We start from the raw sequence: 21,727 nt of genomic DNA, 5'->3' as shown, positions 1-21,727 counted from the left end.
AGGAATTAAGGAGGTAAATTGTGGGGCTGTCTGACAATTTAAATGACTATACTTTGACATTATATAGACTTTAAAATTTGTAATGCACATTATTCACTCTGATAGCAAGATGGGGAAGAAATGGGATACTACAATATCAGAAATTGTCCAGAATAGCAGGAAAGCGCGGTAGGAGAATTGGGTCTGCCATGGCTGCCAATTTACACATGGTAACTCGAGCTTTACACCAACACATGAAATTTGTATTCAACTTCTGAACATATGTCATCATTAGATCATTCCTTCTCAATGTGTAAAAGCTGGATTGTGAATGTGATTACCTGATGAAATGGTGAAGGTCAGGAAATGTTTGCACAGATAAAATTATAGGTGAAAAGCCATAAATCATCCAAGCGCAGGCACTGTTGCAATAGTATAAAAATTACATTGCTCATAATATTCAATTTTCTTTTACATTTGTACATTGTAGGTGGGTATTATTTTCCATCTTGCCACAAGACCTTAAAATTCCATATTGTTTAAATTATAAATAGGTTATTCTGTTCTAGATTTCATTTAGAATATAATTTACTGGACATACCCATATCTTGCCCTTTTTGGAAAAGACATTTTGCAATGTAAAGGGGCTGGCTACAGTAGGGAAAATGTTGCATTTACAATGAACACAAGCTGTTTGATTGGAGTCACTTGAGTCTACAATACTTTCAGAGAGGTCACATGACCCAGTTTGTGGGTGCGATGAAGCATCTGGATTTGAACAAAGTCAGAGATTAACTTGATGGAGCAACAACCTTTGCCCTCTTTTCTCCAAAACCCCTCTCAAAGTTTGACTTAAAAACCTACAGGAAGACCACGTCATCCCAAGTGGAGGCTACCTAGAAATTTTCATCGTCACAATCAAACATTCTTAAAGGAAAATCAGAAATCTACTATCTCCACATAAAAATAGGTCAGCTCTCTGTAACTGATTGAGGAAGATACATCGGTGTCAACACCTTGTATGAAAAGTGAGCTTGGCTACATATCAGCATTTGGGACAATCTGCAAATCATTTTTGTTTTAGAAACTTACCTATTACTTTGCCAAAGTACTTCTAAGATAACACTTCACAGAGTATATTGCTGTGTATTAGTTTTAAAGACTGGTAGCACTACATATAGTTACACAGTTTAAACTGCCAAGGAGTGGCACAAGAACAGATTTAGTTCACTCCTTTGGAATCAGTTGTAACAATCATTATCATCAATTGTGCTATTCTGTCCTATTCTTAGATTAGAACTTTCTCTTCATCATTATCTTCCAATTGTTCTCCTATTTTCAAATTATTTATTGTCTCACAATTAAGTCAAGTAATGTTGCCTTCCTTGCTGGAATTGAAATATACTGACCAGAGAGCAGTACATGATAACAGATGCATCCTATGTATTAAGGTAGTTTCTGTGAAATTAAACAAAAAAAAGTCCATGTGGTCACGTGAACTTTCAATGTGCTTAACAGATAATCCAACTAAAAGGAGCACAAATCCGGTCTTATTCTTTAGAGAATCATAAAGCCTTGACTTATGCAAGTTTTGAGACTAAGCAGGCAGTAAATGCACACCTACATTTCCAATGCAGGAACTCTGGCCATTCATCTACTACAAGCCCACCAATTCCCACAGCTACCTAGATGCCACCTCCTTTCACCCTACCTCCTGTAAAAACACCATCCCTTATTGCCAATTCCTCTGCCTCCGCCACATCTGTTCCCAAGACAACCAATTCCACCTTAGGAAATCCCAGATGGCCTCCTTCTTCCAAGATCACAATTTCCCTTCCCACGTAGTTGACGATGCCCTCCAGTGCATCCACCCCCCTTGAAACCCACCCCTCCCAATGCAACAAGGACAGCACCCCCCTCCGGTCCTCACCTTCCACCCCGACCAACCTCTGCATAAATTGCATCATCCTCCGCCACCTGCAAACAGACCCCACCACCTGAGAAATATTTCCTTCCCTACCCCTATCAGTGTTCCGGAGAGACCATTCCCTCCACAACTCCTTCGTCAGGTCAAGACCCCTGGCAGCACACACCCCACACCTTCCCCTGCCACCGCAGGAATTGCAAAACCTGTGCCCACACCACTCCCCTCACCTCTGTCCAAGGCCCCAAAGGAGCCTTCCACATGTGACAGAAATTTACCTGTACCTTTACAAATGTCACCTACTGAATCCGTTGCAGCTGATGTGTTCTCCTGTACATCTGAGAGATGGAACCCCTTCTTGCGTGTGAGATGTTTCCGCGAACATCTCTGGGATGCCCGCACCCACCAACCCCACTGCTCTGTAGCTGAACACTTTAACTCCCCCTCCCACCCTGCCAAGGACATGCAGGTCCAGGACTTCCTCCAGCGCCAAACCGTTACGACTCGATGCCAAGGGGAAGGACATTCATATTCTGCCTTGGGACTCTGCAGCCACATGGGATCAATGTGGATTTCATCAGTTTCCTAATTTCCCATCCCTCCACATTATCCCAGTCCCAAGCCTCCAACTCAGTACCGTCCTCCTGACCTGTCCAGCAGCTTCTCCATCACCTTCATCCACCTATCGCTTTCTTAGCTACCTTCTCCCCAGCTCCACACCCCCCTCCCATTTATCTCTCAGCTCCCTGGTCCACAAACCTCATTCCTGATGAAGAACTTATGCCTGAAACATTGATGCTCCTGCTCCTCAGATGCTGCCTGACCTGTTGTGCTTTTCCAGCACCACACTCTCGACTCTGATCTCCAGCATCTGCAGTAGTCACTTTCTCCACTCATCTACTCCACAACTCATCGAACCAACCTGTGGTGTCTTCTATCACAACCTGGATGAGGTCATTTAATCCAATTCCTGGGGGTTTCCACAGGCTATGACTCAGGTCCTGGCTGACTAAATTCCACAAGTAGTCAGGGACAGCGTTCCTGCCAACTTGTTAGAGGTCTGTGCATGGCAGCAACTTCCAGAACCAGAAGTCAATGGTGTGAACAGTGTTGATAGCCTGATTGCATGTGCACAGCTAAACAGCTTAGAGAGATAATGCACCTCAGGAGGATCTCTACAGGTACCTTGATTGATATTAACTGTGTGCATTTAAAAAAAGTAAAATAATCTTGACAGATTACAGCCAAAGTAAACTTAGAAGTTAAAACTTGTGCACAATACATGTTTATCATTCACTTAGAGTCATAGTCATTGAGATGTACAGCACAGCTACAGACCTTTTGGTCCAACTCATCCATGCTGACCAGATATCCTAAACTAATCTAGTCCCATTTGCCAACATGTGGCCCATATCTTACTAAACCGTTCTTATTAATGTGCCCATCGAGATGCCTTTGAAATGTTGTAATTGTACCAGTCTCCACCACCTCCTCTGGCAGCTCATTCTATACACGCACCACCCTCTGTGTGAAAGAGTTGCCCCTTAAGCCCCTTTTAAATCTTTCCCCACTCACCTCTAGATTAGGACTTCCCCTACTCTGGGGGGAAAAAAAAAGACCTTGGCTGTTCAACCTATCTATGCGCCTCAATAAATCTTTATAAGGTCATCCCTCAGCCCCCAACAGTCCAGGGAAAACAGCCCCAGCCGATTCAGCCTCTCCATACAGCTCAAAAACCCTCCAACCCTGGCAACATCCTTGTGAATCTTTTCTGAACCCTTTCAAATTTCACAACATCCTTCCTATAGCAGGGAGACCAGAAATGAACTCAGTATTCCACTCTTGAACGCTGTGGTCAATATTTTGGTTGCAATGATTGAAACTAATTAATAAGCATACATGAAGTGCTCCATTGAAATATGGTTTCTATGCAACCAGTAACTAACAGCTGGTAATATTTAAATTTACTTTGGTTTAAAAACAGAAGAAAAGGAGCTAACCATAAATTTAATAGAAATACGCGGTGATGCTTTTCCTAATTATGAAAAATGTATCTGCTGATCCAAACAGATAGGAAAGATTCTAGATTTAATTCTTCTTCTGTGCAGATTTCAGACAAGGGTGAGGATTGTTGGAATTGGTTTTAACATGCTTACCTATGAAAATGGGGAGAAACAACCATAGTTTGCTTTGATAATCATGATCCAAAGTTAACCACTGTAAAGTGCTATATGTACCTTCTTTATTAGCCTACTGATCAAAATGGAGTTAAAACAGAGCATATGTATACACTCCATGCCATAGATTCCAAATAAGTAAAGACGGCTTGCAAATTGAAAATGCAAATATAAAAGTTGATTAATTGTGAGAAATTGGATAAGTAAACATTGGCTACAAGTATTTTAAGTTTAAGAGAAAATAAATTTGGATATGCACACAATTTAATCGGAATCAGCCACAGTTTTAAACAGAAGCTCAATTGCTTATTTAAGGGGAACTGGTAGCATAGCAGGAAATGTTCCTGGACTAGTAATCCAGTAGCTCTGGTTCATAATCTGGTGCCACTGTTATCATATCCCATTGTTTCAGCTGGTAGAATTTAAATTCAATTAATAGAATTGAAAATTGAAGCTGATCTCAGTGATGGTGTCCAAGAAACTGTTTATTAATAAACCAGGTGGGTTTTTAATAATTTCTTCTAAGGAAGGAAAGTACTGTTTGCCTGGCCTGGCTGAGATGTGACTCCAGACCCACATCAATACAATTGACTCTTAATTACTTTCTGAAATGACTTAGCAAGCATCATCCATATTCCATAAAAGAAAAACAAATTACAATGCTGAACTCACATATTATCATTTGCTGTTATTTATGTTTAGTTTAGAAAGAGTTACCTATTATAAGCATTCCGTTGACTATCTTTCTTTCTCTTGATAAAGCACAAAATGCCAATAATTAGCAGTAATCCTACAACTGCTCCGATGACTGCACCTGCAATGATGGAATGTTCGGGTAAAGAACCTGGAAAAAAGAACAAAATTATATCTGAATGATTTTTAAAATATTTTTGGTGTTTCCCCCAAACACATTTCAAATAGAGTTACTGCTGAAGTGCACTCACAAGCAAATACAATTAGGAATTTTGGGTTATCTTAAACAGAATACCACAAATTCCACTAAGTACAGAACATGGCATTTGTTGAAATATTCCTGAACTCATTGGATTTTCGAATGATTCCAGTAGATTGGAAAATTGCTAATGCAACATCCCTGTTAAGAAGCCAGGTTGGCAGAAAACAATAAACTACAGGCCAGTCAGCTGAATGTCTGTTGCTGGGAAAATGCTAGGGTCCATTATTAAGGAAGACATATTCAGATATTTAGTAAAGCTTAATGCAATCAGATTCAGTAGAGTTTAATGAAAGGAAAATCACGTTCAAAAATCTGCTCAAGCTGTTTGAGGATGTAGCAAGCAGAATTGATAAAGGGGAACTGATGGATGCACTGTGTTTGGATTTCCATTTGGCATGTGATAAGGTGCTACGAGACAGGAGCTCATGGTATTGAGGGTAATGCATTAGCGTAGACTGAATTTTGATCCACACACAGAAGGCAGACACTCAGAATTAATGTATTTTAGGTTTTAAAAATAGGAGAATTTTGTTAGGACTGTACAGGGTTTTGGTGAGATTGCACCTGGAGTACTGTGTAGAGTATTTAGGAAAGGATTGGAGGCAGTTCAAAGAGATTCTCTAGTTTGGCTTCTGTGTTGAAGGGATTGAGTTATTGAGGACAGCTAAAAAGGTTGAGCCTTTAGAAAAGTTGAGTTCTGAGTTTAGAAAAATGAGGGTTGATCTTACTGAAACATAAAGATTCTGAGGGGCTTAACAGGCTAGATTTTGAGAAGATGTTTCCACTAGTGGAGAAATCTCAAATTAGGAGACATGGTTATAGAATAAGGAAACACTAATTTAATATTGAGATGCAAAACAATTTATTCTCCTGAAGGATAGTAAATATCTGCAATTCTCTACCCCAGATAGTTGTAGAAATTAAATCACGGAAAGCATTTAATGAGGAGGCATATAGATTTATGAAAAACAAAAATCAATTAGCTAAGGGGGCCCTCAAAACCACTCCTTTAACCGCAACAAGGATCAAATACCCTAGTTCTCATCTTCCACCCCACTAATCTCCGGATACAGCTCATTATCCTCAGTCAGGTCCCACCACCTATAGTCAGGTCCCACCACCAGAGATATATTTCCCTCCCCTCTATCCGTATTCCACAGAGACCATTCCCTTCCCAACTCCCTTGTTAGGTCCATGCCTCCCCACCAATACACCCTCCATACCAGGCACCTTCCCTTGCCACTGCATGAGGTGTAAAACCTGTACCCACGCCTCCTCCTCATCTCCATCCAAAGTCCCAAAGGATCTTTTCACATCCAGCAGAGATTTTCCAGTACCTACACCCACCTCACTTACTGTGTCCACTGCTCTTGATGTGGTCTCTTTTACATCAGGGAGCTAGAACGCCAACTCGGAACATTTCAATGAATATCCCTGGGACACACACATCAAATAACCCCACCGCCCTGTGGCTGACCACCTCAACTCACCCTCCCATTCCCTCAAGGATGTGCAAGTCTTGGCCCCCTCCACCACCAAATCAAAGCCACCCACCAACTGGTGGAAGAATGCCTCATCTTCTGCCAGGGGACCCTTCAACCACACGGCATTAACATTGACTTCACGAGTTCCCAAATTTCCACTCCCCTAACTTTATCCCAGGTCCAACTCGCCAACTCAGTGCCACCCTCTTGACCTGTCCATCTTCTTTCCACCTATGTTCTCCACCCTCCCCACCAACCTATTACAATAACCTCCCCACTTGTATCCACCTATTATCTTCCCAGCTACCTTACCGCACCCCCACATTTATTTCTCATCCTCCTCCCCCCCTCCCCCTCCCCCTCCACTTTCCTGATGAAGAATTTCTGCCCAAAACGTCAACTCTCCTGCTCCTCGGATGCTGCTTGACCAGCTGTGCTTTTCCAGCAACACATTTTTCTGACTCTCCAGCATCTGCAGTACTCACTTTCTCCTTCTAGGGTGGCAGGGCAGGTTTCAGGGCTTCATAAACTACTCTTCCTCCTCCTATTTCTTTTGTTCTTATGTGCAACAATTGTACAGCAAGCCAAAGCAGCATCAGCGAAGAGAATAGACAGCGCCATTTCAGATCCAGATCATACCCCAAACATCAACATTTTTGTTCTCTCAAATGATGACTGAGGTTACATTTTTAATTAATGTTTCCAACATCCGTAGTATCCTAGATGGAAGGATTTATAGCTCTTCCTCTAAAAGATAAATAAGATTTTCTTCAATATGTCCAGCTGAGCAGGCAGGATTATGGATTTAATAACTCAGCATCTCCAATATGCCACAATTTGTGATGAGTCCGCATAAACATTAACATTCAGGAAGAAAATATTAAAAATGGCTTGATATTTTTTGCTCACCTTGTTCAACAACACTCAAGAGAATTTCTGCAGCAGTCTTACTGTAGTCAAATGGATTAATCACTTGACAGGTATAAGTTCCATTATCTTTAAAATCAATATTCTTTATAATAATGGAAACATCGCTCTTGTTGATGTTACCGTCCCAAGCAATGCGGTCAGGAAATTGAGACTTGGATTGTCCTGCTAAATAATATAATATCTGTCCAAAAAGATAGAATGGATGAAGTCACATTTCAAAAATATTATTCATTAATCAATTATCTTATCAATAAATCTTCAATAAACAATTGTTGAGTTTTATATTCAATTTTCAATGGTTACAAAGTGAAGGTACTCAGATAGACCAAATGTATAATAAATGATATGGAATACCTAACTTTCCAAGGCTTACTTAACAAGCAGTTTATCATACTTCAAGAACAAGAGAAAATTAATTCTGGAGTAGTTATAAGGAGGTAGAAGTTCTCATTGTTTGCATGAACTTATGGAACTGCAGTTCTCTCCTTGTTTACAAATCTCAGAACAAGTACTGTTCCTCAGAATGCCAGTCACATGGATGCCAACAGGCACTTGTATAAGATCTGTGTGCTGTGTGGAATGGCCTCTGACCTTGGCTCAAGAACTCTCATCACATGATGAAAAATCAAATGACATTCAATCAGTAATTATGTAAGCAGCTGCATGTAAAAGCAGAAGCAAACTAACGTGACCCATAAAATGATCATTTATATTTTACAGTGCTTCTAATGTCATTAAAAACACAAAGCATTCTCACAGAAGCATTATAAAACAAATGACACAGAACCAGATAAGAAGATATTGGGTCAAATGATGAAATATTTAATTAGAAAAGATGCATGTTTAGGAGCATCTTAGGAAAGGTGTAAGGAGAGAATTCCTCAGTTCAAGGCTGAAGTGATTCAAGGCACTGCCACCAACAATGGAGTGATTCAAATCAAGAATCAATAAACTAGAATTAAAGGAGCGTAGATATTTTGGAGGGCTGGGGAGCTGGTGGAACTTAGAGGTAGACAGGGACAAAAGTTACAGTGAATGGAACATGCTAAGGTTATACTTGAACTGGAGGGGATATAGGGAAGCTTCATTAAATAGGTCCCTGGCGTAGGAAGGTTGTTCTCGACAGAGTAAATTGGTTCTACATTCTCTGCAGTTTAGAAGGATAAGAGATGATCTCATTCAAATGTACAAGACTCTGAATGGGCTGGAGAGATTGTTCCTACTGGTTACAAAAAATCAAAACTATGGGAGCATAATGGAGGGCAGCGTGTTCAAACATGTCAAAGGCAGTATATGTCATTTGTGAATTTGCTAAGGCCACTTCAGAAACCTAACTGAAAATGATTCAAACATGGAATTCTGAAAACAAATCACAGGTTTGGAAGTACTTTAGGGAGGTTAAAGTGGTTGGAAATGGGGCAGTAATTCATAAGGACTTTAAGGCAAGTGTTGGCTTTTCAGCGTGGCTAGGGCAGGGTGATAATTAGTTTAAGACAATCAGCTAATCTGCAGTCTAAGTGGTTATGTTGGGTGGCAGCAGTTTTATGGAAATATAGTCGAGACTGGATGAGGTGACTTTCATAGAAAAGATGAGTTTGGAGAGGGGCTGAGAGATGATGGGAGAAAAACAACACCTATATGACATTCAGGGTTAGGAAATCTGGGACCCAAGAGGAAATTTAGCCCAGTGGCAGTAATAATGATAGTAATAGCAGCTAGCAAACAAAAGGAGGATCAGATAGTGCTTTCTATGATCTAAGCACTTCTGGCGATACATGGCAAAACATTTGATGGACATATCCTTTCCTTTTAAGTCTCTGTCCCTTGCAATTAAAAGGGAGCAGAGAGGAGCGTGAAAGCAAATAATTATTTTACTTGGCACTGGAGCATCAAAAATGGAGACAAGTCAGGTTGAATAAATCGGTCATTCAGCCTCTTGGGTGTTCCATCTTTCAAGTAGCTTTCACTACATTTGACTTTGTCCTGAATACCACTGCCTCCCTTTTTGAATTGTCAGTGTTACAATGATGTGGAGGTGCCAGTTTGGACTGGACGACATAGTTAAAAATCACACAACGCCAGGCGATAGTCCAACAGATCTATTTGGAAGTACAAGCTTTCAGAGCACTGCTCCTTTGTCTAACCCCACTCCTTTAATGGATTGTCTGAGCTGAGATGTCATTTTTCTTTTAATAAAACCTTAAGTTATCTCAGAAATGTGACTTGGAAGATGTCTGGGATTTACATATTAATCAAACCTGCAACACATTCCAAGTGATTAAGACTTAACAGCAATTTAGGTTTGTTCAAAACATCACATCAGTTGTATAACACTTTGATCTTTTACTATAAATTCTGTGTCGTGTGATCCGGCACCCCCTAGCTACCTGATGAAGGAGCCGTGCTCCGAAAGCTAGTGCTTCCAATTAAACCTTTTGGACTATAACCTGGTATTGTGTGATTTTTAACTGTATTACAATGGCAGTTTTCTAGTCCTCTGGGTCCTTTCCAGAATCAAAGGAATGTTGGACGATTCCAAGTGCATCCACTATCTCTGTGGCTAATTCCTTCAAGATCCCAAGATGCAACCCATCAGGTGCAAGTAACCTACTGACATTTAGCCCTTTTCTCTAGTGATAGTCACTGCATTTATTTCCTTTCCCTGTTTTGCTTCTTGATTATTTAGTAGTTTTGGGTTGCAATTAATGTGCTGTACCATGAACAATGATGAAAAGTACTTATTCAAATCCTCTGCCATTTCTTGGTTTCCTGTTAATTCTCCAACCATGTTCACTTTGGCCACTCTCCCTTTAGTTTTATGTTTCAAAAATCTGACTGTCCATTTATATATTGCTTGCTAGTTTGCTATCAGTTTATTTTCTCCCTTTCGTGGGTCATTTTGTTGCCTTTTAGTTAACCATGGTCAGTTTATCCATTTGGATGTTAGCTCAGTTGGCTAGATGGTTAGTGTGTGATGCAGAGTGATGCTGACAATGTGGGTTCAATTCCTGTACTGTTGAGGTCACCATACATGTCCTGCCTTCTCAGCCTTGCTCCTTGCCTTAAGTGTGGTGACCCTCAGATTAGAGAGAGATGACTGGTAATGATTTTAATGTGAGAGCAATTCTGTGGTCCTCTGGGACGATGGCAATTTTATATCCCGTTTGAGTCCATCAGCCTTACGAGGATGTTTGTTTGCTGTGAGTCATGGACCATTTATATTTGTCATTGTTCCTCATCTGTCTTTTCTGATAAACTTCTTTCCCAGTCCACTCCAGCCAATGCTGCCCTCATCCCTATGCAATTGCCCTTATTTAGTTTAGCATACTTATTTCTGACCCAAGTTTTTTACTCTCACACAGAATGCTAAGTTCTATCTGGTTATGGTCACTGTTCCCTATAAGAGTGACTTTTACACTGAGGTCATTTATTAAAACTTCCTCATTACACATTACCAACTCCAAAACAAAACTGAACCTGGTTGGATCTACAACACACTGATACAGGAAGCAAAAACCGCTGGATATCACAACAGGTCTGGCAGCATCCATTGAAAGAAAGCAAGCGAATGTTTCGAGTCTAGATGACTCTTCAATACAAGAAATTGTCCTGAATACATATGATAAGCTCTTCCTTGTGCCTACCTTTGCCAATTTGACTTTAATTAAGGTTAAAGGGAGCCATGATTAATGTACTACACTAATACAACCTGGTCAACACAGATCTGACTACACTAATCCCATTTTCCCATTGCTGGCTATAGCTCTGTACCCTATGATAATACAACTGAATATCTAAATAACTCTTCAATATTACAAGAGTTCCTGGCTTTACTACCTTTTTAGGGAGGAAATTCCAGATTCACTGACCCCTCAGCCTTAGGTCTTAGCCTTCTACCTCTTACCCTAAATCTATGCAGCCAAGTTATTGACCCCTCTACTAATGAAAAAATGCCTTTCGATCCGTCACATATATACCCCTGTCAGATCCCATCTCAACTGTCACAGCTCTGAGGAAAACAATCCCAGCCTATAGGAAGAGTTTGGTGGGATATGGGTCAGGTGCTGGCAGGTGGGACTAAATTGGGTTGGGATATCTGGTCGGCATAGACGAATTGGACCAAATGTCTGTTTCCGTGCTGTACGTCTCTATGAGTCTATGATTTTAATCAATCTTTCCTCAAAGTGGAGATTCCCCAGCCCAGGCAGCACCCTAATAAATCTTCTCTGTACCCTCTCTAATAAAATGACATCCTTCCCATTAATATGACTGCCAGAACTGCATGCACTACCCTCGTTGTGGCCCAATCGGTGTTTTCTTTAGTTCCAATATAACTTGGGGTGGACCGAGAGCCAGAAGGTGGGTAGGGGCGGGCTGCCTTAGAGTGGTCGAAAGGTGGGAAGGGTGGGGGCTTGCTGGGTCTGTATTGTCTGCACTTCTGTATGTAACAGTATTGTTTAATGTACAAATGTCATTGTCACTGTCTTGTTAAATGTGGAACTGGGATTTGAGGGTTGTCCTCATCTCCCTGTAAAATGGTCAAACGGTAGGGTTTGGGGCCTAGCTGTGCTGCTCCTCTCCCTTGTAAAATTGCTGTCTCTTGTACAGCTGTAAATGTTTTCTTGTGAACTGAACTATTTTGTAATTTGTTTAATAAAATATTTATAACTTCCTTGCTTTTGTATTCTGTCACTTAGCTAATAAAGATCACTATCCTGACACCTTCTTAACCTGCTACCTTCAGGGAATTGTGGATACATACACCAAGATCCCTCTAATTGTCAGTACGTTCCAGGGTCTACCATTTGTCATGCAATGCCTTGCGTTGTTCACCTTTCTTAAGTGCATTACTTCACACTTCAACGGATTGAATTCCATTTACTACTACTCTTCCTAGTCAACCAATATCCTCCTGCAGTTTATGGTTATCCTCCTCACTATTTACCACTGTACCAAGTTTTGAATCATCCATTAACTTTGCCATCATACGCCCTATATTTAAATCATCGTCCTTAATGCCTACTACAAATACCAGGGAGCCCAAAACTGAGGCCTGCAGATTCCCATTGAAAACAGACTTCCAGTCACAAGAAACATTCCTCTGCCACCATCTTTTGCTTTCTGCTATTCAGCCAATTTTGGTTCCAATATGCCACCTTCTCTTGGATTCCATAGACTCTGACCAATCTGTCACAAGGGTTTTTAATGAAGGCCTTGCTGAAATCCATGTAAACCACATTGAATGCATTGCTCTCATCAACACTCCTGGTTATCTTCTGAAAACAACTGATCAAATTTGCTAATCATGACCATCCCTTAACAAATCCATGCTTACTTTCCCTGATTAATCCACATCTCTTCAAGCGCAGATATGCTCTGTACCTTAGAATTCTTTCTAACAGCTTCCCTACCACCAAGATTAGACTGACTGCTTGTAATTTCCTGGTCCATATCTTGTAGCCATTGCATTTAGATGGCTAGTTCAGTTCAGATTCTGCTGAATGGTAACCACCAGGATGTTGACAATGGAGACTTCAGTCTTGGTAATTCCATTGAACGTCAAGAGATGACGGTTAGACTCTTACTTACTTGAGGAGTTGCACTGTAGGCAGTTCAGAGGTGGTTCACTAGATGGATTTCTGAAAACAGGGGTTTGTCTTACAAAGAGATATTGAATAGTTTTAGCCTATGCTCTCTAGAGTTTAGAAGAATGAGAGACAATCTAATGGAGGTATACAAAATGCTAAATTGTGGATTAGTGGTGCTGGAAGAGTCAGAATCTGGTTTCCAGCATCTTCAGTCATTGTTTTTAACCTCCAAAATGCTAAATTGGACTGCCAAAGTGGGCGTAAAGAGGATGTTTCCTCTTGTGGAGCAATGTACAACAAAAGGTTGTATTTTAGCACAACGGGTAACAGATTAAAACAGATTAGAGAAATCACTTCTCTCAGAGGGTCATGAATCTGTGGAATTCACTATCCCAGAGTGTAGTGGATGCTAGAACATTGACTCAATTTGAGGAGACGGACAGATTTTAAATTAGCAAGAGGTTCAAAGGTTATGGAGAGCGGGCGGTAAAGTCAAGTTGAGGCTGAGGTGAGATCAGTCAAGACTGTATTGAATAGTGGAGTAGGCTCAAGGTGCTGAATTTTGTACTCCTCTCCTAATTTTTGTGTTCTTAAGTTCAGATGGGCATTGCTTGGCACTTGAGTGGCCTGAATGTCATTGCTCTTTGTCAGGCCAAGCCTGGACATTTAGATATGGACTGATTCAATATCTGACAAGTCACAAATGTTGTTGAATATTGTGTAATCATCAACAAGTTTCCTCACTTTTCACTTTATGATAGAGGGAACTTTTGAAAAGCTCTCTTCAAAATGTTAGCACTGAAATTTATTTTCAAAACTCTCTCAGCTTGGGGACACACAAACTTATATCTTTCTACAGGGATGACTGTTCTCTCAAACTGAAAACTTTAATCTTCTGAACTGAAGTCAAACTAAATCAAACCAAGTATGGTATTCAGGAAAGCTCTGGCATAAAGGCATGGACTCCTTTTGAAATGGGGAGAAAATTCAGAAGACTGAAGTGCAAAGAGACTTGGGATTTCTAGTCCAGGATTCTCTCAAGGTAAACTTGCAGGTTGAGTCAGTAGTTACAAAGGCAATTGCAATGATGGCATTTAATTTCAGAGGACTTAAATAGAAAAGCAGGAATGTATCTACTTCTGAGGCTCTATAAGGCTCTGGTCAGACCACATTTAGAGATTGAGTGCAGTTTCGGGCCCTATATTTCAGGAAGAATGGACTAGCTCTGCAGCATGTTCAGAGGAGGTTCACAAGAATGGTCCCAAGAATGAAAAGCTTAACATATGGAGAACAATTAAGGATTCTATGTTTATACTCGATGAAGGATAAAGGGGAGTGCGGGGAATCTAATTGAAACTTACAAAATAGTGAATTGCCTGGACAGAGTGGATGTTGGGAAGATGTTTCCATTGGTCAGACAGACTAGGACCTGAGCGCACAGCCTACCTTTTAGAACAGAGATAAGGAGAAACTTCTTCAACCAGAGCGTGGTGAATCTATAGAATTCATTGCCACAGAAGGCTGTGGAGGCCAGGTCATTGAGTGTATTTAAAACTGAGATAGATATGGCCTTGATACTCAAGAACCTCAAAGGTTACAGAGAGAAAGCTGGAGAATGGGGCTGAGAAACTTATCAGCCATGATTGAATGGCAGAGCAGGCCCAGTGGGCTGAATGGCCTAATTTCTGCTTCGACGTCTTATGGTGTACTTAATATTTGGACACAAAATTAGGACACAGGTACAGCAAGCATATAGGAAGTCCTGCTATAATCATGCAGGGTTTTGTTGGGACTAGAATCTCTACAGTATGAAAAACAGGCCCTTCAGCCCAACAAGTCCACACTGACTCTCCAAACAGTAACCCACCCAGACCCACTCCCCTACCCAATTTTTACCCCAGGCCAATGCACTCAACCCTATGGGCAATTTAGCATGGCCAATTCACTTGACATGCACATCTTTGGATTGTGGAAGGAAACCAGAGCACCCGGAGGAAACCCATGCAGACACAGGGACAACGTGCAAACTTCATACAGACAGTTCCCCCCGAGGTTGGAATCAAATCCGGATCCCTGATGCTGTGAGGCAGCAGTGCTAACCACTGAGCCACTACACCTAAAATATTGAGTACCTTTGGTCTATTTAATGCAGAGTGTAGTTTAAATGGAGATTGTACAGTAAAGGCTCACTTGATTGCTATCTGGGATGAAAGCGATGTTTTCGGCTGAGGAAATTGGAGCTATATTCCCTGGAGTTTAGCAGAACTGGTGTTCTTATCGAAACACACAAAACACAAAGGGGCTTCAGAGTGTAGAAACAAATTGTTTCCCCTTGCTACGAAATCTAGAACACAGCAGCACCATCTCTGGATAAAGGATTAATCATTTAGGACTGAGCTGAGAAACTTGTTCATCCAAAAGAATGTCAACCTTTGGATTTCTCTGCTCTAGAGATATATGGCTGCACCATCAGTGAAAACAATTAAGGCTGTGATAGACAAATGTTTGATCCTTCAGGAAATGAGAACGTGAAGAAAAGTGAAGATCAGCCATGGTTGTATGAAATGGAAGATCAGGCTTAATGGGCTACACGGTCCATTCCTGCTCCAAGTTACTTATATTCTTAAGAAGATATCTCTTCAACTCCTACATGCTCCTTTGAACCATCTCAGAACTGATAATTCCATGGTGATTTAAAAGAAAACACAAATTAAAGAATTTGATAAGTTAAAAGAGGATGTTGACATTACAATACTCATTGAAATACCAGCTCTATTACTCACAAGCTGATCTTTCCCACCAGTTCCTGGTTTGAAACTCCAATAAACCGACAAAGTCCTTTGGTCAACCTTGTTTGATTTAAATGTACATGACAATCTGACATCTGTCCCATTTTCCACGATCATTTCTGATTTTGCATAAATTTCAAAGCCAGACATAGGGTGGATTACTGAAAGAAAAATAGACAATTGCTCATTCAAGGGTAAATGTATCTGAATTTCTTGTTATATAATCCTATTCAGATATTTTGAATCTAATTATAATCAATCATTATAACTTTTGTATGTTTTCTCCAGTTCTCTTAAACTGAAAGCATTGGCATTGTTCAATGCATATAAATACCCGATTGCTTCTTTTCTGAGGCTTAAAATAAAACACAAACTGAAAACGGTAATGACAGGAATTTACACACAACAGTCCAAATGGTGTGGTAATACTGAAACTTACAACAACTAAATACTTAGGCAGGTACAATGTAATTGAAAAATCCAATACAATCTGTGAGTCTGCTCTCCTCAAGAATGTTGTCGAGCTTCCTGCAAACTGCTAACATTCTTGCAACCATGATTTGGTGGGAGCTTCCACTCATACCTTGTTCATCTTTGAGTATAAGTTACTGTTGAATGAAGACTAGCTAGATTTTTTTCCCAAAATAGTGCACTAACTTCATAGTCACCATTGAATGTAAAATCTTATTTGATCAATCTCACTGGTTTTTTTTTAAAGCAACAGAGCAGACAATGGCATTATAGTAGATTTAATGTATCTGGTGTTTAATAAGAACTTGGATAAAGGTGCCGTTATAGACTAATAGGTTACAAAATAGGGAGTTGGTGACAAATGGCAGAAAGAATTGCTAACTGACTTCAAGAAAGCACAGAGTTGTAGTAAAGGGCACTTATTCAGAGTGGCAGATGCAAGTGGTACTCCACAAGGGTCAGTGCTGGTGCCACTGCTTTCTACAAATCGAGACTAATGGCATGGACACTGTAATAAAAGATACTTTCTAAATTTGTAAACGACAACTAGGCTGGTAGGCAAGGGTTAGTTGATGATCAATGTTGAGGAGAAATGCAACAAGAACATCTCAGTAAACTCGTTGAATGAGCAAATGAAATTCAACAGAAAAATATGAGACAGGATATTTTCATTGGAAGAATGGGCAGGGCACTTGTAACTTAGAAGGTTAGAGTGTTTGTTAGGTAGAGAAACAAAGGGATCTCTGAGTAGAAATAGAACAATCACTAAAAAAAATTACAGTAAAAACAAAACACCTTGGATATATTCAACAGACAGGTAGCACCGGTCAAAATAAGCAGAATTAACATTTCAGGGTCAAGATGATCTTTCATCAGAAAGATGAGAAATCAGAATTCTGATTATGAGACTGTTTGGTGAAGCTTTCTACGAGGCCAGGAGCAAGGGATGTTGCCTTGCTGTTGACAGCAAAATCCAGGCCAGCAAACCTGTGATCGCATTTGAGAAGCAATCTGTGTTACCCAATTATTCAGGGGGCAGACATCCTTCCTTTTGGCAGTGGAACAACAGTAGCCCTGCTCCAAGGAAAGAGTATCTCCCTCGACACTAGATTTTACTCAGATCTTCTGCATAGTTTTTTGCCAAGATATCCTGGAACTCCTTGGTCAGCTAGTTCAACCCAGCAGTTTTATTAAGTTTTGCAGATAAACTTTGAGAAGGCTTTAATAAATTAACTTTAATGTAATTAACTATAATTAATTACATAGGACAGGAAAGATACTAGGTACTCTTATGTGAGCACACTGAGGATTCAGTGGACTTAGCCCAGACAATGGTGATCGAAATGCTCACCCATGCATAGGGTCCGAATATCCAGAAAAACTGACTGGATATACAGTCATAGAGATGTACAGCACGGAAACAGACCCTTCGATCCAACTCATCCATGCCGACCAGATATCCCAACTCAATCTAGTCCCACCTGCCAGCACCTGGCCCATATCCCCCTCCAAAACCTTCTTAATCATATACCCATCCTGAATCCTTTTAAATTGTACCAGCCTCCACCACTTCCTCTGGCAGCTCATTCCAAACACATGCCACCCTCAGCATGAAAAGGTTGCCCTTAGGTCTCTGTTATATTTTTCCCCTCTCATCCTAAACCTATGCCCTCTAGTTCTAGACTCCCCCACTCCAATGAAAAAGCTTTGTCTAATTACCCTGTCCATGCCCCTGATGATTTTATAAACTTCTATAATGTCACCCCTCAGCCTCCAACGCTCCAGGGAAAATAGCCCTAGTGTATTCAACCTCTCCCTATAGCCCGAATCCTCCAATCCTGGCAACATCCTTGTAAATCTTTTCTGAACCCTTTCAAGTCTCATAGGAAGGAGACCAGAACTGCAAGCAACATTCCAACCAATATTCTGTACAGTCGCAACATGACCTCCCAACTCCTGTACTCAAAACTCTGATCAATAAAGGAAAGCATACTAAACGCCTTCTTTACTAGCTTATCTACCTGCGACTCCACTTTCAAGGATCTATGAACCTGCACTCCAAGATGTCTTTGTTCAGCAACACTCCCAAGGACATTACAATTAAGAGTATACGTCCTGCTAAGATTTGCTTTCCCAAAATGCAACACCTCGCATTTATCTGAATTAAACTCCATCTGCCACTCCTCAGCCCATTGACCCATCTGATCAAGATCCCCCCCTTGTAACCTTAGATAACTTTCTTCGCTGTCCGCTACATCTCCAATTTTGGCGTCATCAGCAAACGTACTAACTATACCTCTTATGCTCACATCCAAATCATTTATATAAATGGTGAAAAGTAGTGGACCCAGCACTGATCCTTGTAGCACTCCACTGGTCTTCAGTCTGAAAAACAACCCTCCACCACCAGCCTCTGTCTTCTACCTTTGAGCCAGACCTTAGTGCAACAATACAAATATCCTACAACCAACACCTAGAGCTCCATTATTTGGAGATGAGTGATCATTTGGAGGGGCTCGAGGGAATCCACTGACTCATTGTTGAGTAACTCCATATTAGCTCCAGTGCCAGTCAAGCAAATAAAGTGTAGGAGTAGAATTAGGCTATTCAGCCCATTGACTCTGCTCTGTCATTCAATCATTGCTGATATGATCCTCACCCCAATTTTCCTACCTTCTCTCCGCAGCCCTTCAACCCATTACCAATAGATTGCAGCAAGTGAATCAGCCAGTGAGTAGACAAGATCTCCACCTGGAAGGCCATTTCCAGCGATGGTGTGCAGGTCTCAATACACAGTCACTTTCTTTTTCTGATAAATATCTAGACTTTGAACATGTTTGAAAAGTTTGCATTTTACATGAAAATTAGCTTTGTGGTTGATAATGCAACTGAAAGCTGTGGACCACAGGAAGATATGAATGAACTGGTTATGTTTACAGAACAATGGATTTATATCTTGAGAACTGTGAGGCAATGCATTTGGGATGGCAAACATAGCAGGGAAATAGCAGGATTCTGGAGAAGTCCAGAAGAACAGCAGGACCTAGGAATGCATATCCACATATCCTTGAAAACAGCAGGACACATAGATAAAACGATTAAAGCGTATACAACATTCTATTGTTATCTGAGGGGTTAAAGTACAAGCAGAGATGTAATTCGAGAACTGAACTCTGGCTATGGTCTAATTAATGCTTTACAATATGTGCACTTTTGGTTACCAAATTCCAAGGAGGATATATTCACACTAGCTAGGTTACAGAGGAGATTTACAAAGATGTTGTTAAGAATTGGACATTTTATCTAAGAAGGAAGGTTTAGATGGGGGATTTGTTTTGGATAAGAGAAAAGAGAAGATTTAATAATGTTTATAAAATTTGAAAGGACTAATTTTCCTCAGTAGAGAAGAACACAGACCTAGAGTAATTGGTAAAAGTAATTAATCATAATAAAGAAATAGGAGTAGGAATTCCTGTACTGCCATTTAATGAGAGTGATCTTCTACTTCAACAGTTTCCTGCACAAGTCCTTGTACACCTTGATGTTTTTAGTGCGTCACACCATAGGTGAATATTGTGAACAGTTTGCCCTTGATCTAAAGGAAAATATACTGGCATTGCAGATAGAACGTAAAATGTTCACTACATGGATATCAGATATGGTGGGACTGTCTTATGAGGAACAAAGAATAGGTTGGGCCTGTACTCATTAGAAATTAGAAGAATGATAGAAAACCTAGTTGAAACATACAAGATTCTTAGGGGACTTACAGGGTAGATGTGGAAAGGTTGTTTCTACATCTGGAAGAGACTATTACCAGTGGGTATAATCACAGAATATAGATTGCACATTTATGACAGTGATGAGGAGGAATTTCTTCTGAGGGTAATGAATCTGTGGAATACTGCACAGGCCTGTCGAGGTTAAGACACAGATTTTTAATCAAGGTTAAGATTAATTCAATGTAAGGGAATCAAAGGTTATAGGGAAAAGGCAAGAAAGTGGAGTTGAAGATTAAAAGATCAGCCATAATCTCATTGAATGATGGAGCAGACTCAATGGGCTGAATGGCCTACTTCTATTCTTACATCTTATTGTCTTAAAGTACAAGCAAAACGAAGAGTTGGAATGTGGCATATGGATGGCTCTTTCTTGCCAGCATAAACACAATAAGTCAAATAGCTTAATGTTGCACCATCCTTGTACAACAATTACATACAGCTTTAAAGAAACCTACGTTTAAGATGGTATAGGCATTGAGGTGCTGCTGCACCACTATAGCTAATTGGTCAGCTTGAGAATTTCATCACATTCTAAAGTGTACTCTGAATTATTGTAAGTGCAAACTGTAAAATACAAAGTCAACATGTAAACCTATGTGGTTGTCAATGTGTTGTTTCTAGCATTCTATGCAGGGCACAGTTATACGAAAAAAAACTTCTAATTAGCTTTAATTATGCCACTTAGAACGATTGCAGCATTGGGTGTGGTATCAAAACAATTATTGGGTCGAGATGGTCTTTGTAATCGCCAGCGCAGACTGGCAGCTGCAGCCAAACAATGCAAGAATCTATGGAGAAAAACCTGACCCAAAACGAAAAAGTGATCTTTCAGACTTCACGGTAAATAACCAGCAGACACTTAGAGGGTAAAACCGTGCTCAACTGATTTTCAATCTCACTACACGACATACAATAGCTCACAGCAAAGGCAGTAACTAACAGGGGGAAAAAGGTCAAATTACCGCAATCGAATATAAGAACAAGAACTTTACCATTCATCAAACACGATCTCTTACCAAATGCCAGCAAGAAGATTCTATCCCAGTAGCCCGCCATGCATATTTTAAACGATTCCACACTCTCATTCTCCTGTGAGTAAAACGATTGCAGAAAGAAGCCACAGAAAACTAGGCTTCTGTTACTCACAGCTCCTGATTCTCTACACCCCTCCCCCTCACTCACACACACACACACACACACTTCCTCCTCCTCCTCCTCTTCCCCCTACACAATCCCCCCCCCCCCTTACACACACTCATTCTTAACACATTCCCCTTCCGCAACACACACTTCCTCCCACTACACACAGCCCTTCTCCCATAAACTCTGCCACCCCCCAAACACTCGTTCTTAATACACTCTCCCACCCCAACTCATTCCTAATACACATCCCTATCCCACCCCGTTCATTCCTAATACACTCCCCCACCACCACCCCCACACATTCCTAATATACCCCCCCACCCCAACTCATTCCTAATACACATCCCTATCCCACCCCGTTCATTCCTAATACACTCCCCCACCACCACCCCCACACATTCCTAATATACCCCCCACCCCCAACTCATTCCTAATACACATCTTCAGCCCCTATCCCCCATTTGAAACACACCCCCACCCATCCACCCAACTCATTCCTAATACA

General features: G+C 40.7%; 1 protein-coding gene across 1 annotated transcript in view; it reads right to left on the bottom strand.

The window, feature by feature from the left end:
* The window catches only part of LOC132821095 (myelin protein zero-like protein 1), a 49,921-nt gene extending 28,645 nt beyond the window's left edge, over positions 1-21,276 (bottom strand). The window contains exons 1-4 of the mRNA XM_060833618.1: positions 21,096-21,276; positions 15,821-15,987; positions 7,429-7,630; positions 4,798-4,924 (exon numbers count right to left, since the gene is read on the bottom strand). Coding sequence (XP_060689601.1) covers positions 4,798-4,924; positions 7,429-7,630; positions 15,821-15,987; positions 21,096-21,135 — 536 coding nt within the window. The 5' untranslated portion in view covers positions 21,136-21,276. The remainder of the gene's footprint in view (positions 1-4,797; positions 4,925-7,428; positions 7,631-15,820; positions 15,988-21,095) is intronic.
* Between the last annotated feature and the right edge of the window lie 451 nt (positions 21,277-21,727).

Source organism: Hemiscyllium ocellatum, chromosome 12, assembly GCF_020745735.1.
Source record: "Hemiscyllium ocellatum isolate sHemOce1 chromosome 12, sHemOce1.pat.X.cur, whole genome shotgun sequence".
Classification (NCBI taxonomy): domain Eukaryota; kingdom Metazoa; phylum Chordata; class Chondrichthyes; order Orectolobiformes; family Hemiscylliidae; genus Hemiscyllium; species Hemiscyllium ocellatum.
The sequence above is the reverse complement of the archived record's forward strand: the minus strand, read 5'-3'. Positions and strand labels throughout refer to the sequence as shown.